Below are 22,811 nucleotides of genomic sequence, written 5' to 3'. Positions count from 1 at the left end.
AAATGGTCATTAAATGAGGCAATTGCTAAGTTAGAACTACCTGTACACAAGCAGAATGAGCTTTATTATTCACATCTTATAGAATTGGTCATGTAGTTCTTTTACTTTTTGATTATATTTTTTAGAAAATGTTAGTCTTAAAGAAGTTCCTTGTCTGACTACAGGTCAGACTTACAACCACAATTGAGTCCACTATTTATGTTGCTAAGTGAGACATTTGAGTTTTCCCCATTTTACCACTTTTCTTGTTACAGTTAAGTGAACCATTGTGGTTAAGTTAGTAACACGGTTGTAAAGTGAATCTGGCTTCCCCATTGACCTGCTTGTCAGAAGGTTGCAAAAGGTGATCACATGACTCTGGGACATTGCAACTGTCATAAATATGAATCAGTTGCCAAGCATTCAAATTTTAATCACATGACCATGAGGATGCTACAGCGCTTGTATGTGTGAAAAACAATGTCACTTTTTCAGTGCCCTTGTAGCTTTTAACAACCAATATACGAACTGTTGTAAGTTGAGGACTACCTGTAATTTTTAATTATTGGAAATAACATTTTTAAAAAAACTTTCAGAATACCACTATAGCTTTTGAAGTTCCTGTTTTACTAAAGGTATTTCATTATAAATTAATGAAATAAATTTCCATTAATTTATTTTAAAAAATCAGGCAAAAGCAACTTTTAAACCAAAAGAAATTTTATTGAAAAAATCCAGATTTGTAGAAGCATAATTTCATACAAACATTTCTGAGGAAATAATTGAATATTAAAACCATTCTCAGTATTACATTTTTCAGAGCAAATCCTTATTTGTGATCAGAAAATGCTTTCAAAACAATCTGTGAGGTTACCAGTCTCCATGTCTGATTGCATCTTCCTGAACAGTGTATCTAATACTGATTTCTCCCTCTCCAATCTAGTAACATATTTTGACATGTGAAGAGCTTCAGCAAGGATCATTGTCAATGAAACCATAGTGCGTGGTTCTTCGGTGTACTGTAGTCAATAATTCATATAAAAGAAGTACATATTTGCTCCATTCCTTTCCAAAACGTATTAGTTATAAATAGTAGAATGGTAATAATTAAAGATCAAAATGTAGAAGTTTCATTTAAGATCAAAACATTCCAAAAAGTGCAATCATACTCTAAAATCATTTCAAAATCATTGTAATGGGCCAAATGTTGGGCCCGAAATACAATCAATCAATCAATCACACCTACAGTATAATATACACACACTACAGGTTTGAACTGAATAATTACTTGAAAATAATTTGAAAATCATTCTTAGGGTATTTGCACTTAATTCACCACCAATAACAGGTTTACCTATGAAGACATTGTTCACATTCTAAACTGGAGCCCACTCTTGTCCCCCCAAAAGGGCATAGAATACCCAACTATACTGATTGCTGAGAAGCTGATTTTTCTGTACATATTCTGACATTTCATTCAAACACATCAGCATGCTTCCTCTACAAAATGAGAACCTTCAGATGTCTATTAGAGAGCTGTAACAGCCACCCAAGATACAAAACAATTCATTGGTTTTTTTTATTACAGAATCAATCTTGATTTTTGTAGATTGTTTAGATAGGGTCACATGAACAGTGATATTTTTAAAGTCTACAACAAAATAAGCAAGTTTTAATTTAAAAAATATTTGCATGAATTAGATGAGTAAAAAATAAAATCTAGTGACCCAATGAAATAAAAATTGACTATTAAAATGGAGGCTGGAATTTCTTTTAAATTTAAATAATAAAAGCCAATTTCAGCTACAAATATTTTAAAATGTCCTGCCTAGAACAGCTGAAGTATAAAGATAAAATTTTTTATTACCATAAATAACAAATATCATGAAAGCTAGTTTTTATCCAGTCAATCTTCCTTTTGTCTTTAAACCATTGATCTAGTGTTATGCCGATATTTTCATACATATTTCTTCAGAAATCGGTACCATACTTGGAACAGCTTAAGAATGACATAATAGTCTTGCAGATAAAAAGTAATCTGTTTTACTTCTGCATTGGATTCTTGCTGTGGTAAACATGGCAAAAAGGACTTTTCATTTGTGGACTGAATTTGTTTGGCAATGCATTTCTACAGTTATGATGGATATACTACTTATCCCAATTTTCCTCTTCAAAAAAAATTTCACTTGGTAAATCAATGTAATCATAACTATCATACTTTTAAGCTATACAAAGAACTTAACTGAAAAAAATTTCAGTTGAGTTCTAGAGTTGCACAATACTGACTTAACAAAGTAACAGGAAGCATGGCTTTGAGGAGCAACTGTGCAAGCTGTTTTTATCAATTACGTTCTGCATGGTTCTTAAATAACTTAATGGTCTAATAAGTTCTTTGATGTCAATATTTACATTGTAAACTTGATAACAATATTTTGGCTCAATACATATCAGTCCTTGATTTTATTACTAGGAAATGTATTTATTTCTTCTCCCCAAAATACTCATTTAAAAGGGAAAACATGGACAATTTCAGAAAAAATACTTTATGTAGCTTGCTGTTATAATCTGTCTGCTGAGACTGCACATAATTAAACTGAGATAAATTAGAAGTCCATTAAAAAGAAAGGAGGAATCCTAATTTTTTTCTGGAGAAAATTTTCTAAGTACACACATAATGAAAAAAATGAAATGAAAAAAAACTACCAGATTTACTGTCTTATTTAAGAATTTTTAGACTGACATTTTTCTAATACATTACATAATACATCCAAATCATTAATGACACTATTTATACAAAAACAGATTTGCTTAAGATGAGTTCCTATGCATACACATCAGTAAAGAAATCTGCAAGATTTACATTGTGATAAAAAATCATGTAACACTGGAGCTCATAAAATTGGCTTTTTAACATTTAGTTTTAATATAAAATGTATTTTTGAGAATAGTTGTTACATGAATATAAAAGCACCATTCATACTATGAAAAATATGTTTGTACCTCCAAACCTCTTAAAATGTGAATAGGATTTACTAAATGAAGGATTTGACTACACAGCCTCATACTGAGAATCTTTTACTCACCTATTCATGACAGATAAGAATGCTTTTTCTTTTTAAATTACAAAGATTGGGAGAAAGAAAAACCCATGCAAATATTTAATGGCTACACAATATTCAGCTCAATGATTTGTACTCTTGTTCAGCTAAATATGCAAATCCATCAAGATATGAAATAGTCTATCCAGTGTATTTTATTGCTGAACATATATAATAACAAGGCACAGGACAGCCACTAATCCAAGAGCTTGTAGTCCAAGAAACCAGAGCATAATCCAGAAGAACAGGATTATTACAGGTTCTACAATCCTTTCTCCAAAATACATCCTTGTGAATCCTATTCTTAGCAGGCTTTTGTTGAGTTCACCAAAGAGAGTCCCCATCTTTTTATAGTCATCAGTAATTGATTCAGTATTATTTTCCCTTTCTTCTTGTAGGACCTAGAATAAAAAGAGAATAAAGATTATTAATCTATATCAACAAAACCATGTGATATTAATCCTGCTTTTAAAAATGCAACTTTGTATGTAAAATAGATTTTATTGTTTTTCTAAAGGTAATAATCCGAAATATTTTTTGTCATAATTAGTTTAGTTTACTTTATTGTCACTGCACCTTGTACAACGAAATCAAACACCATCTTCAGTGTACATCATGACCATGACAATAAACACAAACACACATCCTTCATCCTCCACACATTGAACTGAAAACCCCCAACACCGCACCAACACCACACCAACATACAGCAGAATTCAAAAGAGCTACTGCCCTGGGATAGAAGCTGTTTTTCAGCCTATTTGTCCTTGTTTTTATTTTTCTGTACCGTCTGCCAGATGGTAATAGTTCAACAAAATTAATTAATTAATTAACTAGTTCTGTTTTATATTATTAAACAATTATCTTTCTTTCAATAGTATTGTTATGTTTGTCATATAACCATTATTAGCTGGAGCTGACAGCCCAGGTTCAAGACCTGGCACCAAGTAATCAGGTGAGCTCCTGTTTCTTGCCTCAGCTCTTGCTTACCTAGCAGTTCGAAAGCATGCAAATGCGAGTAAATTAATAGTACCCCTTTGGTAGGAAGGTAACAGCATTCTATGCGCCTTTGGCATATAGCCATGCTGGCCACATGACTATGGAAAATGACTTTGGACAACGCTGCCTTTCTCGGCCAAGAAACAGAGATCAGCACTGTGCCCTAGAGTCAGACACAACTGGACAGGGAACCTTATATATGAAGTATCTTTATTCCCCAATCTGTTTTAGTCATTACCAGATTCTACATAAGGTACTAGCTTGTATGGATATATGAGATGTAATTCCTTTTTCAGTATTTTAGCCTTTTACTGTAAGGAAGTATGGCTTTCCGCCTTCTATCAAAAATGCTCAACTATTACATGGATCATAGAATAGAAAAAATACTTTGTCTCTCATTTTCCTCTTTAGTCTGTTAATAGGACTATATGACTGACTAATAGATGCAAATTTAATTGTTTCTTTATGTAGCTAAATCCTGTACAATCCTATATATTTCAATGGTAAGATCTTTTTTAAAAAAAGATGAGTAATGTAATCACTAAATGATTTTGGCTAATGTTTCTATTAAAGAGAAACAGCCAAAAGCTCGTCTTCAATATTTTAGGCAATATGCCAATACTATTACAAAGCAAGGGTGGGCTTCCACCTTTAATTATAGTGTACTATTAGCAAAATTTATTTTCCTTCACAGAAGTATTTTTTTATATTTAACAATAAATACATGTTTTATTAAATAATAGAGTATAATAACTAAATGAATAAATGTATCACGGAAACAAAACATTTTAGATTGACTTGATTTAGTGCTACATTTCTTACTATGATATACTGACACTGTCACATAAAGTACAATCCACCCTGAAATACATTGTAATTTGCTTCCTCCTCTTTGTTTCCAACAGATCCTGAAAAAGAATTCAAATAATCAAAAACAATTTACTTCTGCCCCCCCGCTTCTGTATAGGATTTTTTTGTTTCACAAAACTCAGTAACTTGTTTTTATGGGCTCTACTATTTCCTGCTAATTAAATGTTACAAGAATAAGTGCTGTATCTTCATAAAATGTGTGTGCAAAGCAAACCTTTCTATCTGGATTTAGTCTTTATTTGGTTTCTTTATTCTACAGCATAATTTGAGTGATTCCAATATTCCATAATTCATTCTGTGTTATGTATTTGTATCCTGCATTAATTATTTGTATCCTGCTTTTATTATTTACAAATAACTCAAGGCAAGAATAGATCCAACCTATTTTCCTCACAGCAGCAATCAGGTGAGATGAGCTGGGCAGAGAATGATTGGGTGGTTCAAAGCCTTCATGGCTAAGATGGGACTAGAACTCAGTCTCCTGCTTTCTAATTTGGTCTAATCACTAGACCAGTAGTCCCCAATCTTTTGGGTACCAGGGACTGATTCCACAGAGAGAGGATTGTTCCATGGACCAGAGGGGACATTGTTTCATGGGCTGCCTGCATCTTGCAGATGGGGCTTCGCTTGATGGCATGGCCCAGATTCTGGCACCGGTCCATGGACTGGGGGTTAGGGACCCCTGCACTACACTAAAATTCTATTCTAAAATCAGTTTAACAGATAATGTAAAGTCAAAATCCTTTCAAGAAAATTGTTCCCTCATGTTCTAATTTGCTTGCAAATTTCATATCCCAATAAAAAGGCAATAGCATTACAGCCATTTGTTTTTTTCCATACTAAGCAATGAGACAAGAAAGTCCTGTTCTATAACTGCATTGTATTGTTTGTGATATTAATTTTAATTCATAGTTTCTCTTATGCTTGATTTTGAAGACAATTGTAAAGTATTTCTTTACTTATTTAGCACTTATAAAAACTTACAGGCATTTGCTATAAAATTGTAATTGCCCTGTTTGTTTTAAAAAATACATGTTTTAATTAAGACAGGAAAAAAGAAATGTATTAATTGTGAATTTCTGGATTCTGAGCAGAGAAACACAAATGTTGTATTTCATGGACAACGCTTTTACTATCAGCGTTATAAACTTAAACAATAAGTATTTAAAACATATTTTTGGATATACAAAAAGCAAGTAGAAACATTCACATTTTTATCCAACAATGTTAACATTTATGCAGCATATACAGTGTTCTTTCTCTCTCACACACACATAAAACCAATTGTGACTAGATGTCTTGGAGAGAAATCTCTTTTGTCTTTTTCATTTTTATGACAAGATATGTATTCCACATTGGTTAGTGTATTTACAATGGAGAAAAACTTCCTACCTTTCCATACAAGCACTAGTCTAAAAGCCTTTCAGAAGGCAAGAGCTATTTACTGGAAAAAACTCTAAATACAAGATACTCACTCACTTTCTTCCAAACAAGACTGTTCTTTCCATTACATTCATAAAAATATATCAATAGAGACAATCATACTTCTTGATGTGGAGACTAGATTTCCATCAAGCTATATTAAATCATAATTGTGACAAGGAAAAAGATTTGTGACTGAGACCTATCTTTTATGTTAAAAATGAAACAAATAGAATATCAAAAAACTTTGAACTGTATGCCTTCCATTTCAGGAAGTGTCCTTTTAATTAGTCCACATAGTTCTGATAAACTGACCAACGGCCTTAACAAATCTTAACATTGTAAATTGTGTAGTACTACAGGTAGACCATTTGTTTAATGATTGTTCAAAGTTACAGTGCTGAAAAGACTAACTTATGACCGGTCATGTGATTATAATTTGGGCACCTGGCATGTATTTATGATGGATGCAGTGTCACAAGATCACATGGTCATCACTTGTATCCTTCCCAGGAGGCTTCCAACTTAACAACTGTGGTGACTTAACAGGATCCAAAAACGTTGTAAAATCGGACACAACTCAAATGACCACATAGATTAGTGATGAAAGTTCCAATACTAATTGTGGTCATAAGTCGAGGACTATGTGTATTGATTCCAAGTCTGATAAAGATTCTACGATTCTTGAATTTGTAGAACTTCAAAACTTTGATTTTTAATGATGTTCTTCTATGTACATTTATTTGGAGGAAGCTATTCAGAAAAACAAATCCCTTTATCAACATGCACAAGTATCAAACTGAAAATACATTTAAATGTTATATTGGAATGCTGAGTGTGGATACTTGAAATGATGAGTTTCAAAGCCTTTAAATAAAAGCTGAATATAGGGAACTAGAATGTAGAACAAACTAAATAAGAGAACATAAACCTATAATTTTTTATTTGTTGAGGGTCAGTATCTTCTTTTGGTATAAGTGTAACATATGCCTCTGTCCATGAGTCAGGTACTTTACTTTTTGTCAAGACCTCATTCAGTACTTCAAGCATTGTAGTAGAGATTGATTCCTGTATTGTCTTATAAAATTCAGCTGGTAGCCCATCTGGGCTGGGAGCTTTTCCAGTGTTTTGTCTGCTTATTGCTTCTGTCAACTCCATCATTGTTATTTTCTCATCTAACATAGTCTTTAATTCATCAGGTATTTTCGGTAATTCTGCCTCTCGTAAGTATTGCTGAACTTTCCTTTCTGGTATTGTCTCTTGATCATATAATTTCTCATAATATCTCTGCACTATTTTTTTCTTCTCTTCATTTCCATAACATAGTGTGCCATTTTCATCTGTTAGTTGTGGTATTCTTTTTAGTTCTTTTTCTCTTTTCGATTTATATGCTAGCCATCTACCTGGCTTGTTTGCATTTTCAAAAACATACTGTTTAGCTCCCCTAATATTTTGCGCCAGTTCTTCTTTTACCATTAATCCTATTTTATGTTTAATTATATCCATTTGGCTTTTAATATTTTTGTGTTGTGGGTAGTAGCTCATAGTAGCTCCTTCTCCAATCTTATAGTCTTCTTCTAGAGTCTGTTGTATTTGTCTCTTTTTAGTGTTCCTTCTTCTTGTATAGGTTATAATCACACCTCTAGTATATGCCTTCATAGTGTCCCATACATTTTGTAATGAGGTTGCCTCTGGTTTATTTTCTTTAAAGAAAAAAGCCAATTCTTTTTCTATATTATTAATAAATTCTTTTTCTTTCAAGATTGAATTATTCAAAGTCCATCTTGGTCTTTTCCTCTGGTGCTTCCATTTAATCCTTATTGGGTTGTGATCAGCCCAAGTGCTTATGTCAATATTTACTTCCTGTATATTAGAAATTAAGTCTGTTGACATCCAAATCATATCTATTCTTGACCATGATAGGTGTCTGTTTGAATAAAAAGTAACAGTCCTTTACAAGTGGTACATATGACTGCATCCCGAGGTTCGGCCATTGCAGCATCCTCACAGCACATAATCATGAACTGGATGTTTGGCAACTGGCTCACACTAATAATGGTTACAGTGTCCCGTAATCATGTAATAGCCATTTGCAACCTTTCCTGTGAACTTCCCACAAGTCATTGGAGAAGCTGGCAGAAAAAGCCATAAGTCACTTCTGCTTTTTTATTTATTTATTTTATTTATTTGATTTGCCAATTGTTTACAAGATAATAAGTATAAGTGTATACATAGTTGTGAATACATGAAATGGGTACATATAAGAAAAATAAAAGAATAAGAGAAACAATAGGACAGGGACGGTAGGCACGATGGTGCGCTTATGCACGCCCCCTACAGACCTCTTAGGAAAGGGGTGAGGTCAATAGTAGACAGTCTAAGGTTAAAGTTTTTGGGGTTTGGGGAAGAGACTATAGAGTTGGGTAGAGTATTCCAGACATTGACCACTCTATTTTCCCTAAGGAATTGGGCTATGGTGTATAAGATATTGTACTCTGTAACGCGTGTACCCACCCCCAGTATCCCCCTGCTTTCAATAGCATATGCCTACCTCTCCTTGGCTCGTCAGCACTTTCCACTGCCTGCCCTTATATGATGCCACAACATCTACCTTGCCCGCCTCCATAGCTCTTACCCACCTACAAGCCTGTTTACAAGCCTCCTAGGATTGTGACTTCCTGCCAACTTTCCCACTGATTTTGCTTGCTGGAAGCTGGTAGGAAGTTGCAAATTGTAGTCATGTGAGGTATTCACTTCATGACAGTAATGGAGACTGCTGTTGCTAAGCCATGCAGTTATGTGACATCACACTTTATGACCACATCACTCAGTGATAGGAATTCTAGTTTCAAACATAACCTGAGAACTACCTGTAGACATTCTTTGCCATTTTGAAGTAAAGTTTCTTCCTTAATGGCAGACATAAAACTAATATACCACAAAAACAATAAAACATGCAGATACTATCAAATCAGTACAGTCAAGAAAAACACAGAGGCAGAAACACACTGGCATATTTCCTTTCTCTCCTTTGTGCAATCTGGTAATTTGATGTGCCTCAAATAGTTGGTAATTTTTTTAGTGCCTTTGAGTCAGTAACTGGTAACTGCCTGGACTGGTCTTTGAAATTGGCTTGCCTTTAGTTGCTTCCCGAGGTCTCAGAAAATGTCTGGCCCAAAGTCATCCAGCAGCCTAATGCCTTAACCACTGCACCAGATTGGTTCTTAGTTGGTTAATACCGGTAGCACTGGACAAACAAAGCACCTCTTTGAAGCTACAGCTGGTTATTTCTGCATTATGTGCTTGTATGGCTACTTCATTTAGTGGCTATCATGTACATGCATGCAGAGATTGTTGGGGAATGCCTTTTGAAGCGCAAATCAAGCTTGTAAAGAACAAGACTGTTTAAGAATTTGAAAAGAAACACTTGGCACACGTTCCCATGTATTGTAAAGCATTATATTTTAAGGCAGTGTAGTAAGGCTATATTTAATGCTTTGTATTCAGTTTAAAAAAGATGTTTCAGGCATGCGGGGCCACAAAAAGAGTTTACTGGAATCCAAAAAAGCAGTTTCCTATGTGCTCAGAGAACCCCCCGCCCAAACTATTTCAAAAGAGCCCTAATTTGAATATCCCAATTGAGTAATTTAATTATGTGGAAAGTACTCAGAGAAAAGAAGCTTCCATATATCTAGGACACATTTAAAAGATCATTTAGAGGGCAGAGCAAAGGCAGGAAATATTTAACTATCTTAAGGATTGCTTATTTTAGATATCGTGTAATAGCTCTGCTTTTGACACAAACTATGCACTAAAATTACCAACCAAATTTGTGGTCAAGTACACCGAAAGTGCCTGTATTTGATAGGTGCGAACAACCAAACCCTCATGTGTAGATTTCAAACTACTTTATTGTTCTCTGCCTATAGCACAGGAATCTCCCCAGACAGGCAGCTTTAGTCTGGGACAGATTAGATAAGGTTCAAAAGCATGTGTGTGTGTGTGGGAGGGGAAGGAGGGAGGGAGGGAGAGATCTTGCCCTCTTGTCCTTAGAGGCGAGTCCATGCTAATTTTCCACTTGAGCCCCCCTCCTCCTGGTTACTCTCCAACATTAATTGATTTTGAAGCTTTATAAAAGATAGATACTATACATGTTTTTAACGTTAATATTGTTAACACTATATTATTTTCTTACATTATTTCAGAAGCTGAGAAACTCAAAAGTTAAAAAGATATAATATAAAATGAACTAAGTTAAATCGTGGAAGCAACCAGCACTTAGTTATAAAGATAACTGGTCTAATTACAGAATTAGGTTAATAAATATAGGTCAAGGATTCTTGACCTTATTGGAGAACTGTGCTATATAACTGAAACATTCCTGTACAAATTTGCTCAAACATGTTAGGATTTCATATCCTTTATTTCAGGAAGGTTACTTTTAATTAGTCTGCTAAAAAGAAAAAAAGAGAATAGGCCCTATAATAACTTAAAATGAATTTTAGGTATATACTTTCAAAGATGCTTTTTGTTTCAGTTTTACTTTATAAAGCTTCAATGATTACATAAAAGATGCAGTTTTGTTCATAGTAAATAGAAATATTGTATACATTTGTATAGCACCTTGAGATCTAAAGGGCAAAAAGGAATACAAAGTACCCTTAATTGTAGTAAACATCTATTTCTATAGGAAGTGTGAAATGAAGGATGTACTTGGGGAATAATTTCACTTCTATATTTATATTAATTTTATTTAAATAATATATATTTATATTAATTTGTAGTACTTCTAAAATCAATAATTTAATAATGTCCTTGAAACATCTGCTTAGAGGTGGAAATTGCATCACAAAATTTTATTATGTAGAATTTTGAAACTACAGATGCTGGGTGTTTAGTATTCTCTCATTCTCTTTAATAAGAAATTATACAATTACAATTATAGCCTCAAAGAAAATAAAATCTGCTAGGATATTAAATAATTAGACTAGAAAAGTCTAGTTGGAGCAAATAGTAACCTAAAATTAAATCTCTTTTAATTTGGGGGTACTGTGTTTATTTGCAAAATTTCATGTTTTCTTCAGTTTGGTAAATGACTATATTCCCATCACTTTGAGTAAAATGACATCAGGCACTTTCATATGTCAGCTCTTGAGCCACTTGCTCTTGAGTCTCATACAAACTGAGGATTATCATATGTGAATGAAGATCAATGCTGTGGAGATGTTCTATTTAACATAGTCTAATTTTTTTACTTTACACATTGTATACCTCTGCTAATAACAGAAATTTAACAGACATAATATATTTAAGACTTATTTGGGAGTTGTCTCTGAAATATTCTGTTTTCTAATGTTTAGGATCAAATAAAAACAGACAGAATGAATTTACCAGTTTTTGCTAACTGTAATAACAATCTCAAATTATGGTGACACTCATGCACTTTATTACTCCATGACTGGCTTACTGCATTCCACTGTATGTGGTCTGCCCTTGAAAACCACCTGGATGTAACAGTTGGTGCAAAATATAGCAGTCTGAAGCTAGTGTGTGTGAGTTGCTTCTGTGGTATTACACTATTACACCTCTAGCAGAACAGCTCAGGGATCAACTGCTGGGTCCTTGATGCTTTTTGAGCTTAGCTGCTTTCTTGCAGCTGCTTTCTTGCAAACATTTCATTTCCATGCTAGGTAACATTGTGCAAGCAGGAGTGGAGTTTGCTGGCTGTTCATATATTGGAGCTTGTCCTACCAACCTTGCCATCTCCCCAGGATTTCTTAGTGGTTTCCCATTTAGATATTAATCAAGCTGAAATCTGTTTAGAGATTTTGTAGATTAGCCAAGGGCAGAGGAATGTTGCCACCTGCTTAGTGTGAGAACATTCAGAACTTTTATAGTTATCTCTGTCATTTTTTCAAGTCATTCTTGTGAGACGTACATCTAATTATATCAGCATGTTTACATTTATTATTCAAATATTCATAGTTATTAGCAAAATGCTCCAAGTAAAGGTCCAGATGTTTTTTAAAAAAATGATTCAGTACCAAATCATAAGCACAAATACCTGAATGATGTGGCACGTCAGTTTATGCTGATTAAGTATAATGCTAAGCATTTCTTCTCTGTGTGAGTATGTGCTTTATTATTCTCTTTAAATTTTACGGAAATGAAAACTCCCTGCTTTTAAAAATGTCAACATTTCAATGAAATTATAATAGGCAAGTGTGGAATTCTTTCACTTTAGTTGTGATATGACTATTATACACCATTTCTTCAACAGCCAACTTAACTTCTTACGTGCCTGTCTCAACATCAGAGGCCTCCAGACTGGGTAGGACAGGCTGCAAAGGATACTGAGCAATGATACAGTGATAGATTTGAGCCAAAGACAGCAACATCAAAAACAGAAGAGTAAAATATTCTCAAATATAGAAAACCTAAAGACCCGTAAACATGAGACTGAGAAGGAAAAAAAAGCAGTTAAATGTCAATGCAGAATTGCTTTATAATTATGTTTATAATTTATTTATTATATAACTTATGATGTCGTACATCTTCCTGATTTCTTAAAAAAAATCTTAATGTAGTCTGGGAAACAGCTCACAAGTAGGAAATAATCCTACTCTTAAGAACACAATAAGTGTTTATCTAACTATGTCAAAATGGTCCTTTTGTGCATGTTTTTCTTCATCCCCAAACTTAGCAAGAGGGCACTTCCACTATCCTTGGAGGAAGTGCAAGATTTTCATGTTCTCCAGGAGGAAGCCTTTTCCCAACTTAACCAGCCAGAAGGCAATCTCGACACATGCAACCCTGCCACAATTACGGTGGGGGAAAACAACCACACTAGATCTCTTTTCTTCCAGAATGGTGGTGGTGGTAGTGGGGGAAACACCTCACCTCCGAGCTCCAACACTGCAGCTCTGTCAGGAAGAGTGGGAGGAGGGGGAACGGGACTCCTGCCTGCCGGCGGGGATTACTGGGTCTTGAGTGCCTCGTGCAAGTAGGTGTGTAGTTCCTCACATACACACAAGCCCCGTTACCCTCATGTCTGCCACTGAGAGCAGGAGAAGGCCAAGAGAGCGTACCAGGGCGGAACAAAGGCCTCTCGATCCGGATTCCCCAAACGGAACCCCCCCGACCTGGTTTCTTCAACAGGAAACCGGGGCTCGGTGTGACACACCGCCCGGCGATGCGTGACACGCGTCCCCGGCAAGTGGCCGTTTCTCACGATAGCTCCCTGGCGCTCACCTGCTGCTGCTGCTGCTGCTGCTGATGCGGCTTGTCCTCGTCCCCCGCCAAAGGCAGCGAGGACTGAGGTTGCTGCTGCTGCTGCTGCCGCCGCCGCTTGTGGCGGGGTGCGCTCCCTCTGCCCCTTAAGGGCGGCAACGGCGGCGCCGACTCCCGTTCCCACTCGCTTTCCAAGAGGTACTCGGGCGGCAGCAGCAGTTCCTCGGTCGAGCCCATGGTCGTCGCCGGCGCCCGTCCCGGCGCCTACGAAAGCGGAGGGCCCGCAGTACGGGGCACACACCCCGCGCGGTCGCTCAGGTCGTCCCGTTGGCTGGCGGGCGAAGGCAACGCGCGGCCGCCCCTCAGCCTGCCCTCAAAACGGCAGCTCCGGCCTGGCAGGGCGTGCCTCAAAGGCTGTCACGGGTTTGACGGGGGGAGGAGGAGGAGGAAGGCAGGAAGGAAGAAAGAAGGGCGGGCAACGGATGTGTGTGTGTGTATGTGTGAGAAAGGGCGGCGTGGGGGCTGCGGCGCGGCACAGGGGGCTTTGTGGTGGGGAAGCGAGGGGAGGATACGGAGCGCGTTTGAACCGTCGTTTCTCGTTGCACCTTTAAAACTGCCTTTATTAAATCCCGGCCCCTGGGTGGGCGGGGCCATGTCGGCCCGCCCGCTCTTTTCTTGGTGAAGGGGAAAAGCAGGTGGAAATGTTGTCTGTGAAGATGTCAAGCTGTGGCCTTCGGCCTAGATTAGACTTTATCTTTCGCTCTCATAGCTCCGTTTTCTACAGGCTAAACCGGGGAAGGGGTGCAGACCAGGACTGGATGTGCAGAGTTAAGTGGAGAGGAGTCCTTTCTGCTTCTCTACACCGAATGCAAGCCGCGGAAGGCTAGCCCTTTGGCAGGCTTTGTTGTACCCATGCCTAGGTGACAGCAATCCAGATGCTGACTATCACCAACGTATTAGCTTGCACCAATTAGACCCAGGTAGGGATCAGCTTCTAGGCAGCCTCGGCTGATGTCTCGAAGCTACGCTGGCTTGGATCCAGATATCGCAGGACTCGGGAGTTAAGAAGAAAATACACAGAAGAAGAAAGTAATATCAAATCATTTCCATATCGTTTTCTGTGGAATCAACTCGAAAGGTTTTTATTTAACCAAATACTGCAGAAGGTTCCAGATTCTTCAGGACCAGGAGAGCCACCCAAGGCGGCAGAAATAAAACAGCAGAAGATATATCTGAGCACATCATCAGCTGATAAATATTTTACTAGAACTTGGACTGGCATACAAATGGCTTTTCTCCTTTTTGCTGACCCACCAATAAATCTATAGGAATGTCTGCTGTTGCTTTTAGAACAGGAATTGAAGCACTGATCTATTAGATTTATTTTGTTTGTGGTTTGTTTTTATTAAAACCATTATATCTTCGAGCCAGGTACAAAAAAGATAATAGCCAGAAATAAAGAGTTTGATGTACCCAGGTGTCATTTCTTCTCCTCAATTTTGTGGAGGTTAAGTTGAAATGAAACCACACAGATTTTAATTGAGCAAAGATAATCAACTGTATTTACTGTATTATAATGTATCATTTTAATTGGCTTTGAATAAAAAAAGAAGGGGCCTTAATTCACATGCCCACCCAAACAAACACCCATTTCCTTGTTGAAAATCTTTATCTGCTAAACCAGTTGGTTACATTAATGCAGAGAATTATTTTAATACAATAAATCATTGATTAAATGAATCTTAGCTTAAGAGCACTGGTGGGATTCAGCCAGTTCGCATCACTTCAGAAGAACTGGTTGTTAACTTTCTGAGCAGTTTGGTGAACTGCTTGTTGGAAGAAATCATTAGGGCAGATAACAGGTTGTTAAATTATTTGAATCCCACCACTGCTTAAGGGGCTTCTGATTTGATAAAATCTACTGGATATTGTTAGGGATAACATTGTTTACCCTAACTGGTTTGGGTAAAAATAATAAATAAGGTATCATGGTTTGTCAGATAAAGTGTATGTGACTTTAAGCTAAAGGAATGTAATTAAGGGTGCAGCTGTAAAAGTACTATATAAGCAGCAAGGCACTCTCTGGCTTACTGATCCCTAATTACTGGCTGGCTTATTGAAGACTGCGTTCTTGCAGGATCGGGGAGGAGAAGAAGTGTTGGTTTACTTTGAAGATATTTCTCAACGGAAAGAAGATAAGTTTTGGACAGATTTATTATATGTGTACTGACACTGGCTATTCGACACGGACTTTCAATTAGAGTATCCTCGACAAGACTTGACTGAATTTGGTATATGACTAATGGACTGTTTATAATGACTATGCTATAATTCTTAAATGGAATAAATTATAATTTTTATAGCACAAGCGTATCTGTATTTTTACTGCGTGTTAACGAGAAGGCTTATCTCACACATTTACCTGTCTTCCTATCTGACTTTGCTGCACATTCTGTTTAGTTTGTTTTCCTTAACACCCGTTGGGGAATCCAGGCTTAACACTGGTTATGGGCCCAGAGAGACTGCAAAGTCAGTTTAACTAGGATAAAAACAGGTTTATGTAAAAAGTGAGATTTTTGTGTTGTTACACGTTACAGTAAACAGACAGCTGTGTTTTATCAATTATAGTTTAAATCCATATAGTGAAACATGGCACAAGTCAGTCTACAAAGTTTGTCCCTTATATCCAAGCTGGATGGAACAAACTATGTTTCATGGTCTATGAAATGTAGTCTACTTCTACGAAGAGAAGGTCTGTGGAACATAATTGAAAATCCACCAAACGTAGAAGAATGGGATCCTGAAGATGAGGAAGATAGTAAAAAGATAGAAGAATTTAAACAGAAAAATGAACAAGCACTTTGCATCATAGGACTATCATTAACTGATCAGCAGCTTGTTCATATACGCGGAGAGCAAACTGCTGTTGGGTGTTGGCAAAAACTGAAGAGGATTTATGTCAGAGATAACGTTGGTGCTCACATAAATCTAACACGGAAGCTTTTCCGCACGTATCTCCAAAAGAATGGTGATATGCTGAGTCATTTGAATACTATGAAAAGCATTTTTCAAGAACTTCATGAGAAGGAGTTAATTTTCTCTGAGCTACACCAGGTCTACATAATTCTATCTTCATTAGATGAAAGTTTTGATGACTACGTAACTTCTCTTGAAATATTGCCTAAAGAAAGCCTAACTTTAACTGATATCACTGGCAGATTGATTGAAGAGGCCAGAAGAAGGCTTGAAAGAGAACAGTTAAGGAGGGAGCAACCTCAAAAGGAAAATAATGAATCTCCAACTGCATACGCAATTAAAAAGTGTTTTAATTGTGGAGGGAGAGGACATTTAGCAAGATTTTGTAAGAAACCAAAGCGCCAGAATGCAAGCCAGAATGCTGGAAGCCATCAAAGAAGAAATAAGAATTATGAATTAGCAATGTATAGTAATGGAGTTGTAAATAATAATTTATGGGTGGTTGACAGTGGTGTGTCCCACTGTATTACAAATGATAACAAAAAATTTGTAAAAATGTCCATGAGTACACAACATATCTCATTGGCAAACGGATGGAATATGAAGGCAAAAGGTGAAGGTATAGCTCATTGTTCTAGTATAAAGGAGAACATAAAAATGTTATATGTACCTCAACTTAAATTTAATTTGCTTTCTGTTAGAATGTTGGTTAGATTAGGATACATAGTTACCTTTAGGGGAGATACTTGTTTAATTGAAAAAGAAGGTAAGAAAATTACTGCATCTTTAAGAGGTGAATTATATGTGTTAAATGATAATGGTTTAGAGTTGGCTAACACAGTTTATGATAATAAGAAACCTCATGATGAATGTATTCACTTGTTACACCGAAGGTTAGGTCATTTAAATTTTAAAATGATTAAGAGAACTGTTCAACTATCTAAAGGAATAAGTTTGAAACCTTGTAATAAGTATTTGCAATGTTCTGCTTGTAATCAAAACAAAAGCAAAGTTATACCGGCAAATAGAGTTGATGGATTTACTACCAAAGAGCCTTTAGAGGTAGTATTTGCCGATATAATAGGTCCTAAAAAGCCAAGTGTAGGTGGTGCTAGATACATATTAAGCATAATGGACCACTATTCTAGGTATGGTTTCTGTTTTCTAATGAAGAGAAAAACTGAAATGTATACAAATTTCTTTAATTGGTTAAGATTTGCAGAGAGAAAAACTAAAAAGAAATTAGTAACTCTTATAACAGATAATGGTGCGGAATTTACAAATAATAAATTCCAGAGTAGACTTAGAATGGCAGGTATTCAACATAAAAAGTCTGCACCATATAGGCCTCAGCATAATGCATTTATAAAGAGAAGAGGCCAAACACTGCAATCAATGGGAAGAACAATGTTATCTGATTCTGGATTACCTGACAATTTGTGGGGAGAAGCAATAATGTGTGGTAATCACATATTAAACAATGTTGTTAATTCAACAACAGGTGAATTACCATTCACTCTGTGGCATGGTAGGAAACCTGATTTGAGTTATATTCACACATTTGGAGCACCAGCATGGGTGCATATCCCTACACAACTCAGGCACAAAGGACAACGTAGAGCTAAAAGATTAATTTTTGTTGGATATCAAGCAAACCATAGATCTTATAGATTCTGGGAACCAGGTACATCTAGAGTATACTGCAGTGCTAGTGCACAATTCCTAGAACATATAGGATGGAATAGATTAGAACAGGATTCAGATAATGATGTTATTATAGAACCTTTCAAGAGGCAGAAAGAAAAGACTAGTTATAAGAAAAGTCCAATTAAAGAAGAAGTCCATGAAGGGCAAATAGAATCAGATCAAGAGGAAATAATTGATCAAGAAGAGATAGATAGTCAAGAACAGGAAATAAAGGAAAGTCCACCTGTAAGTCCTGTTATACCTAGACGCACAACGCGTATAACCAGACCACCTGAAAGATATCAGGCAAGTATTATTTGCCAAGTAAATAAAGTTCCTACTAGCATAGATGAACTTAAGATGTATCCTGCTAAGGATCAGGAGAATTGGCAAAAGGCAATGGAAAAAGAGTTAAATTCATTAAAGGAAATGAAGGTTTATGAAGAAACCAAATTACCTCCAGGAGAAAAATCCGTTGGATGCAAATGGATATTTAAAGTAAAGACTGGAAATAATGGGAAAGTAACTTATAAGGCTAGGTTAGTAGCACAAGGATTTAACCAAAATGTATATGATTATGATGAGGTATTTGCACCAAATCTTAAGGCTACAACTTTAAGAGCCGCTTTAGTATGGGCAGCTAAGAATAATTATATAGTTAACCATTTAGACGTAGAAACTGAATATCTACATGCACCATTGCAGCATACAATATATTTGAAAAAACCGGTTGGTATAAATAATAAAGTAAATAGCAATGATTGTTGGAAACTAAAGAGGAGTTTATATGGATTGAAACAATCTGGCTATGAATGGAACCAATATATTGTGAAAGAATTAAACAATATAGGGTTTAAATCTGGTTTAGCAGATCCATGTATGTTTAAAAGAGAAAATAATGGAACGGTGTCATTATTGTTATTATTTACAGATGATATTGCTTTGATTACTAAGACCAATAATGAAGCTACTGAGATTATTTCATTATTAGCCAAAAGGATAAAATTAAAACATTTAGGTGAAATCAAAAAGTATCTAGGATTGACAATTAATAAAACCAAAAAAGGATTTAAGATATCTCAAGAGGATAAAATTTGCCAATTAATTAAATTGTATAAAATGGAACTTTGTAAGCCTGCAAAGACTCCAATGAGTCAGGAAATTTGCAAAATTGATGCTCAAAGTCCCAAATTTGATAAGACCTTATATCAATCTTTGATTGGTAGCTTATCATATATAAGCAATTGGTCTAGGCCAGATATAGCTTATCAACTGGCACGATATAATAATGATCCACATCAATGTCATTGGCAAGCACTAAAGAGAATTTTAAGATATCTTAAAGGAACAATGCATCATGCATTGTATCTAGAGCCAAAAGGTGATTTGAATCTTAGTGCCTATGCAGATGCAAGTTTTGCAACTGACATAAACACTAGAAAATCAACATCTGGGATGGCTATATTATTTGGTAAGACTTTAATAGGGTGGAGGTCAATCAGGCAACAGCATATTAGCTTGTCAACGATGGAAGCAGAATTTTCATGTCTGTCATTACTATGTACTGACTTAATTCTGTATAAACAGTTATTATTAGACACGGGTATAACTGTTAAAGATTCCATTATTGTGTACGAGGACAACCAGGCAGCTATACAATTAGCTACTAATATTGCTGTAAATACTAGATCAAAGCATACTGATTTAAGATACTTAAATGTTAGAGAATCTGTGAAAAATGGTCTAATTAAACTTGAGTACTGCATGACGGAAGAAAATATTGCAGACCAGTTTACAAAAGCTCAAGGTGTTGTAAAATTTAAAGAGAGTTGTGAAAATTATGATTTAAAGATGTAAATGGTTATATTATTGTAATATTATTATTATTACCCAAAAGGGGAGAATGTTAGGGATAACATTGTTTACCCTAACTGGTTTGGGTAAAAATAATAAATAAGGTATCATGGTTTGTCAGATAAAGTGTATGTGACTTTAAGCTAAAGGAATGTAATTAAGGGTGCAGCTGTAAAAGTACTATATAAGCAGCAAGGCACTCTCTGGCTTACTGATCCCTAATTACTGGCTGGCTTATTGAAGACTGCGTTCTTGCAGGATCGGGGAGGAGAAGAAGTGTTGGATTACTTTGAAGATATTTCTCAACGGAGAGAAGATAAGTTTTGGACAGATTTATTATATGTGTACTGACACTGGCTATTCGACACGGACTTTCAATTAGAGTATCCTCGACAAGACTTGACTGAATTTGGTATATGACTAATGGACTGTTTATAATGACTATGCTATAATTCTTAAATGGAATAAATTATAATTTTTATAGCACAAGCGTATCTATTTTTACTGCGTGTTAACGAGAAGGCTTATCTCACACATTTACCTGTCTTCCTATCTGACTTCGCTGCACATTCTGTTTAGTTTGTTTTCCTTAACACCCGTTGGGGAATCCAGGCTTAACAGATATGAACTTTGTCTTAACTGCAGGCAGTAACAGTTCCTTCCAAACAATGGACAATGGACCAATAATCCTTGCTGCTTCCCCTCAAATGGGTTTTCTCTGCTGTTGGTAATACTATATGGAATTCTTATATTGGGAGCCACTTTGGTATAATGGTTAAAACACCAGACTGAAAATCTGGAGATTGAATTCTAGCCCTGCCTTAGGTTTAGCCAGTTGGGTGATTTTGGGCTGTTTATCATATCACTAAGAAGAAAACAATAACAAGGCACTTCCAAAAAACTGCAGGAATAAGTCAAGGCAGTTGTCAATAGTTAATGCTGACTTGAAGGCACTAATTCAAACACACAAATCTTACATTATATATAAGTATGTTTTGAGGCTAAAAATATTCCAGTTTTCATTTAATAGACTAAGATGTCATTTATCCAGCTTTAAGGGACATCCTTCATTAATCTATTAAATCCAGGGTTTAGTGTGGAATTCATTTTAGCTCAGTTCTTTTGTTCCAAATTCACTTTCTTCATTTCAACAAGCTCAACCTTGCTGAGTTACTTAATTAAACCAGAAATCTCCCTGTAGACTTTGATCTACTTGTAGTATGAGTGAATTTTGTAGAAAACATACAAGAATCAGCTAATTTTCATGGTTGTGTCATTAGAATTAAAGTTCATCTGGAAATTATTGAGAGAGGGAAATGGCTAATTCTGGGATGATAAGGAGCAAGCTATTAACAACTCCAGCATTATCTGAAATGCCAGAAAATCTGCATGTGCTGGATGGGTTATTGATGCTTGGATTTTTTTTATTACTAATGTATAAAATGTTGTACGTTTACAACATAGATTAGGATTTACTTACAGGCTCCATTGTGACGAATCAGGCTGGAGTAGATCCCTTTGCAAGATAATCCAGGGTCTTTCCTTGTGGGTTGACATCATGGATAAAAATTATTTCAATGCATTCTAAACTCTCTCCATTTAGTGTATATTCTATACAATTAATAACTTTTTCCCATTGAGTGTTACACTGGGTAGAGGTTCCCTTTCCCTGGTTTATAACTTTCTGGAAGCTTAGCAGGATTGCTGGTCAGCCAGTTAAGTAAGAACTTTATCATCTTCAGTATAATTAAAATCATAATAGATAGATTCTGATCCAGTGGTGATACAATTAGATTCTAGGCCATCTGGTGGCTAAATTACATATAGCTACAATATGTACACATAGTCATTTATTTTTATTAAAAATACAATTTTTATATTCAGTCTGTCCTCTCTAAATTTTAATAGCAATTAAATAAGGATAGAGGAAGGAATATTCAAAACAGTATAGTATTGCTATCAATCTGGCAGAATCTGAGTACATAAAATCCAAGTAAGACTAGTTCATTAATTATATCTTTAGCTAAATAATATTAAATCCACAGAGATCAGCTGCCAGTTGTTTCAAAAGTCTCTCACATCTGGAGGTGTTGAAAAAATATTCCTTCTGTTCTTATTTTCTATTTCTTCAGCACCCACAAGATAAAAATGTGCTCTTTTTTTCCTTTGACAATTTACCTGTCTTGACTTATTCAAAATTCATTTATAAATTATATCTTGGTATCCATGTAGTACAAGATGTCCTTTCTGATTGTATGATACAACAGTACACTATCTAGTATTATTCTTTTGTTCAGTTTTATTCATTCATTTCCAACTCACTGTGGTCATTGTACAACAGTTTGCCAGAACTGTCTATGTGCAACTATTTCTTGATGTTTGTGCTTATATGATAGAATCTTGCCACCTGCTAGTTTTTTGTTTTGGATTTTTCCAAGCATATTTTGTGAACATTGTCTCAAAAGATTTATTCTTCGTCATTATTTTTCTAAAGCGTTTAAATTTTAGCTTTGTTATTAGTGTTTCCAGTGAGTGCAGGTAGTTGTTGACTTACAATCTTTCTTTTAGTGACTATTTGAAGTCACAACAGCACTGAAAAAAGTCACTTATGGCCATTTTTCACTCTTACGACTCTTGTAGCATCCCCATGGTCACATGATCAAAATTCAGATGCTTAGCAATTGCTTATATTTATGT

General features: G+C 35.7%; 1 protein-coding gene across 4 annotated transcripts in view; it reads right to left on the bottom strand.

Annotated features, from left to right (window-relative positions):
* Positions 1-681: 681 nt before the first annotated feature.
* FAM241A (family with sequence similarity 241 member A) overlaps positions 682-22,811 on the bottom strand; it is a 57,703-nt gene continuing 35,573 nt past the window's right edge. For 3 of the 4 annotated variants that reach the window (XM_087962962.1, XM_087962964.1, XM_087962963.1), the window contains exon 5: positions 682-3,478. In XM_087962962.1, the coding sequence (XP_087819088.1) occupies positions 3,233-3,478 (246 nt within the window). In that variant the 3' untranslated portion in view covers positions 682-3,232. Of the gene's footprint in view, positions 3,479-13,619; positions 14,176-22,811 lie in introns of those variants that run through there. The other variant, XM_026668695.2, reaches the window with a different exon arrangement.

This window comes from Notechis scutatus, chromosome 4, assembly GCF_049901735.1.
Source record: "Notechis scutatus isolate UNSWTSFEM ecotype Mainland chromosome 4, rNotScu1.2, whole genome shotgun sequence".
In the NCBI taxonomy this organism is placed as follows: domain Eukaryota; kingdom Metazoa; phylum Chordata; class Lepidosauria; order Squamata; family Elapidae; genus Notechis; species Notechis scutatus.
Note: the sequence above shows the minus strand (reverse complement) of the source record. Positions and strands in the feature narration are given on the sequence as shown.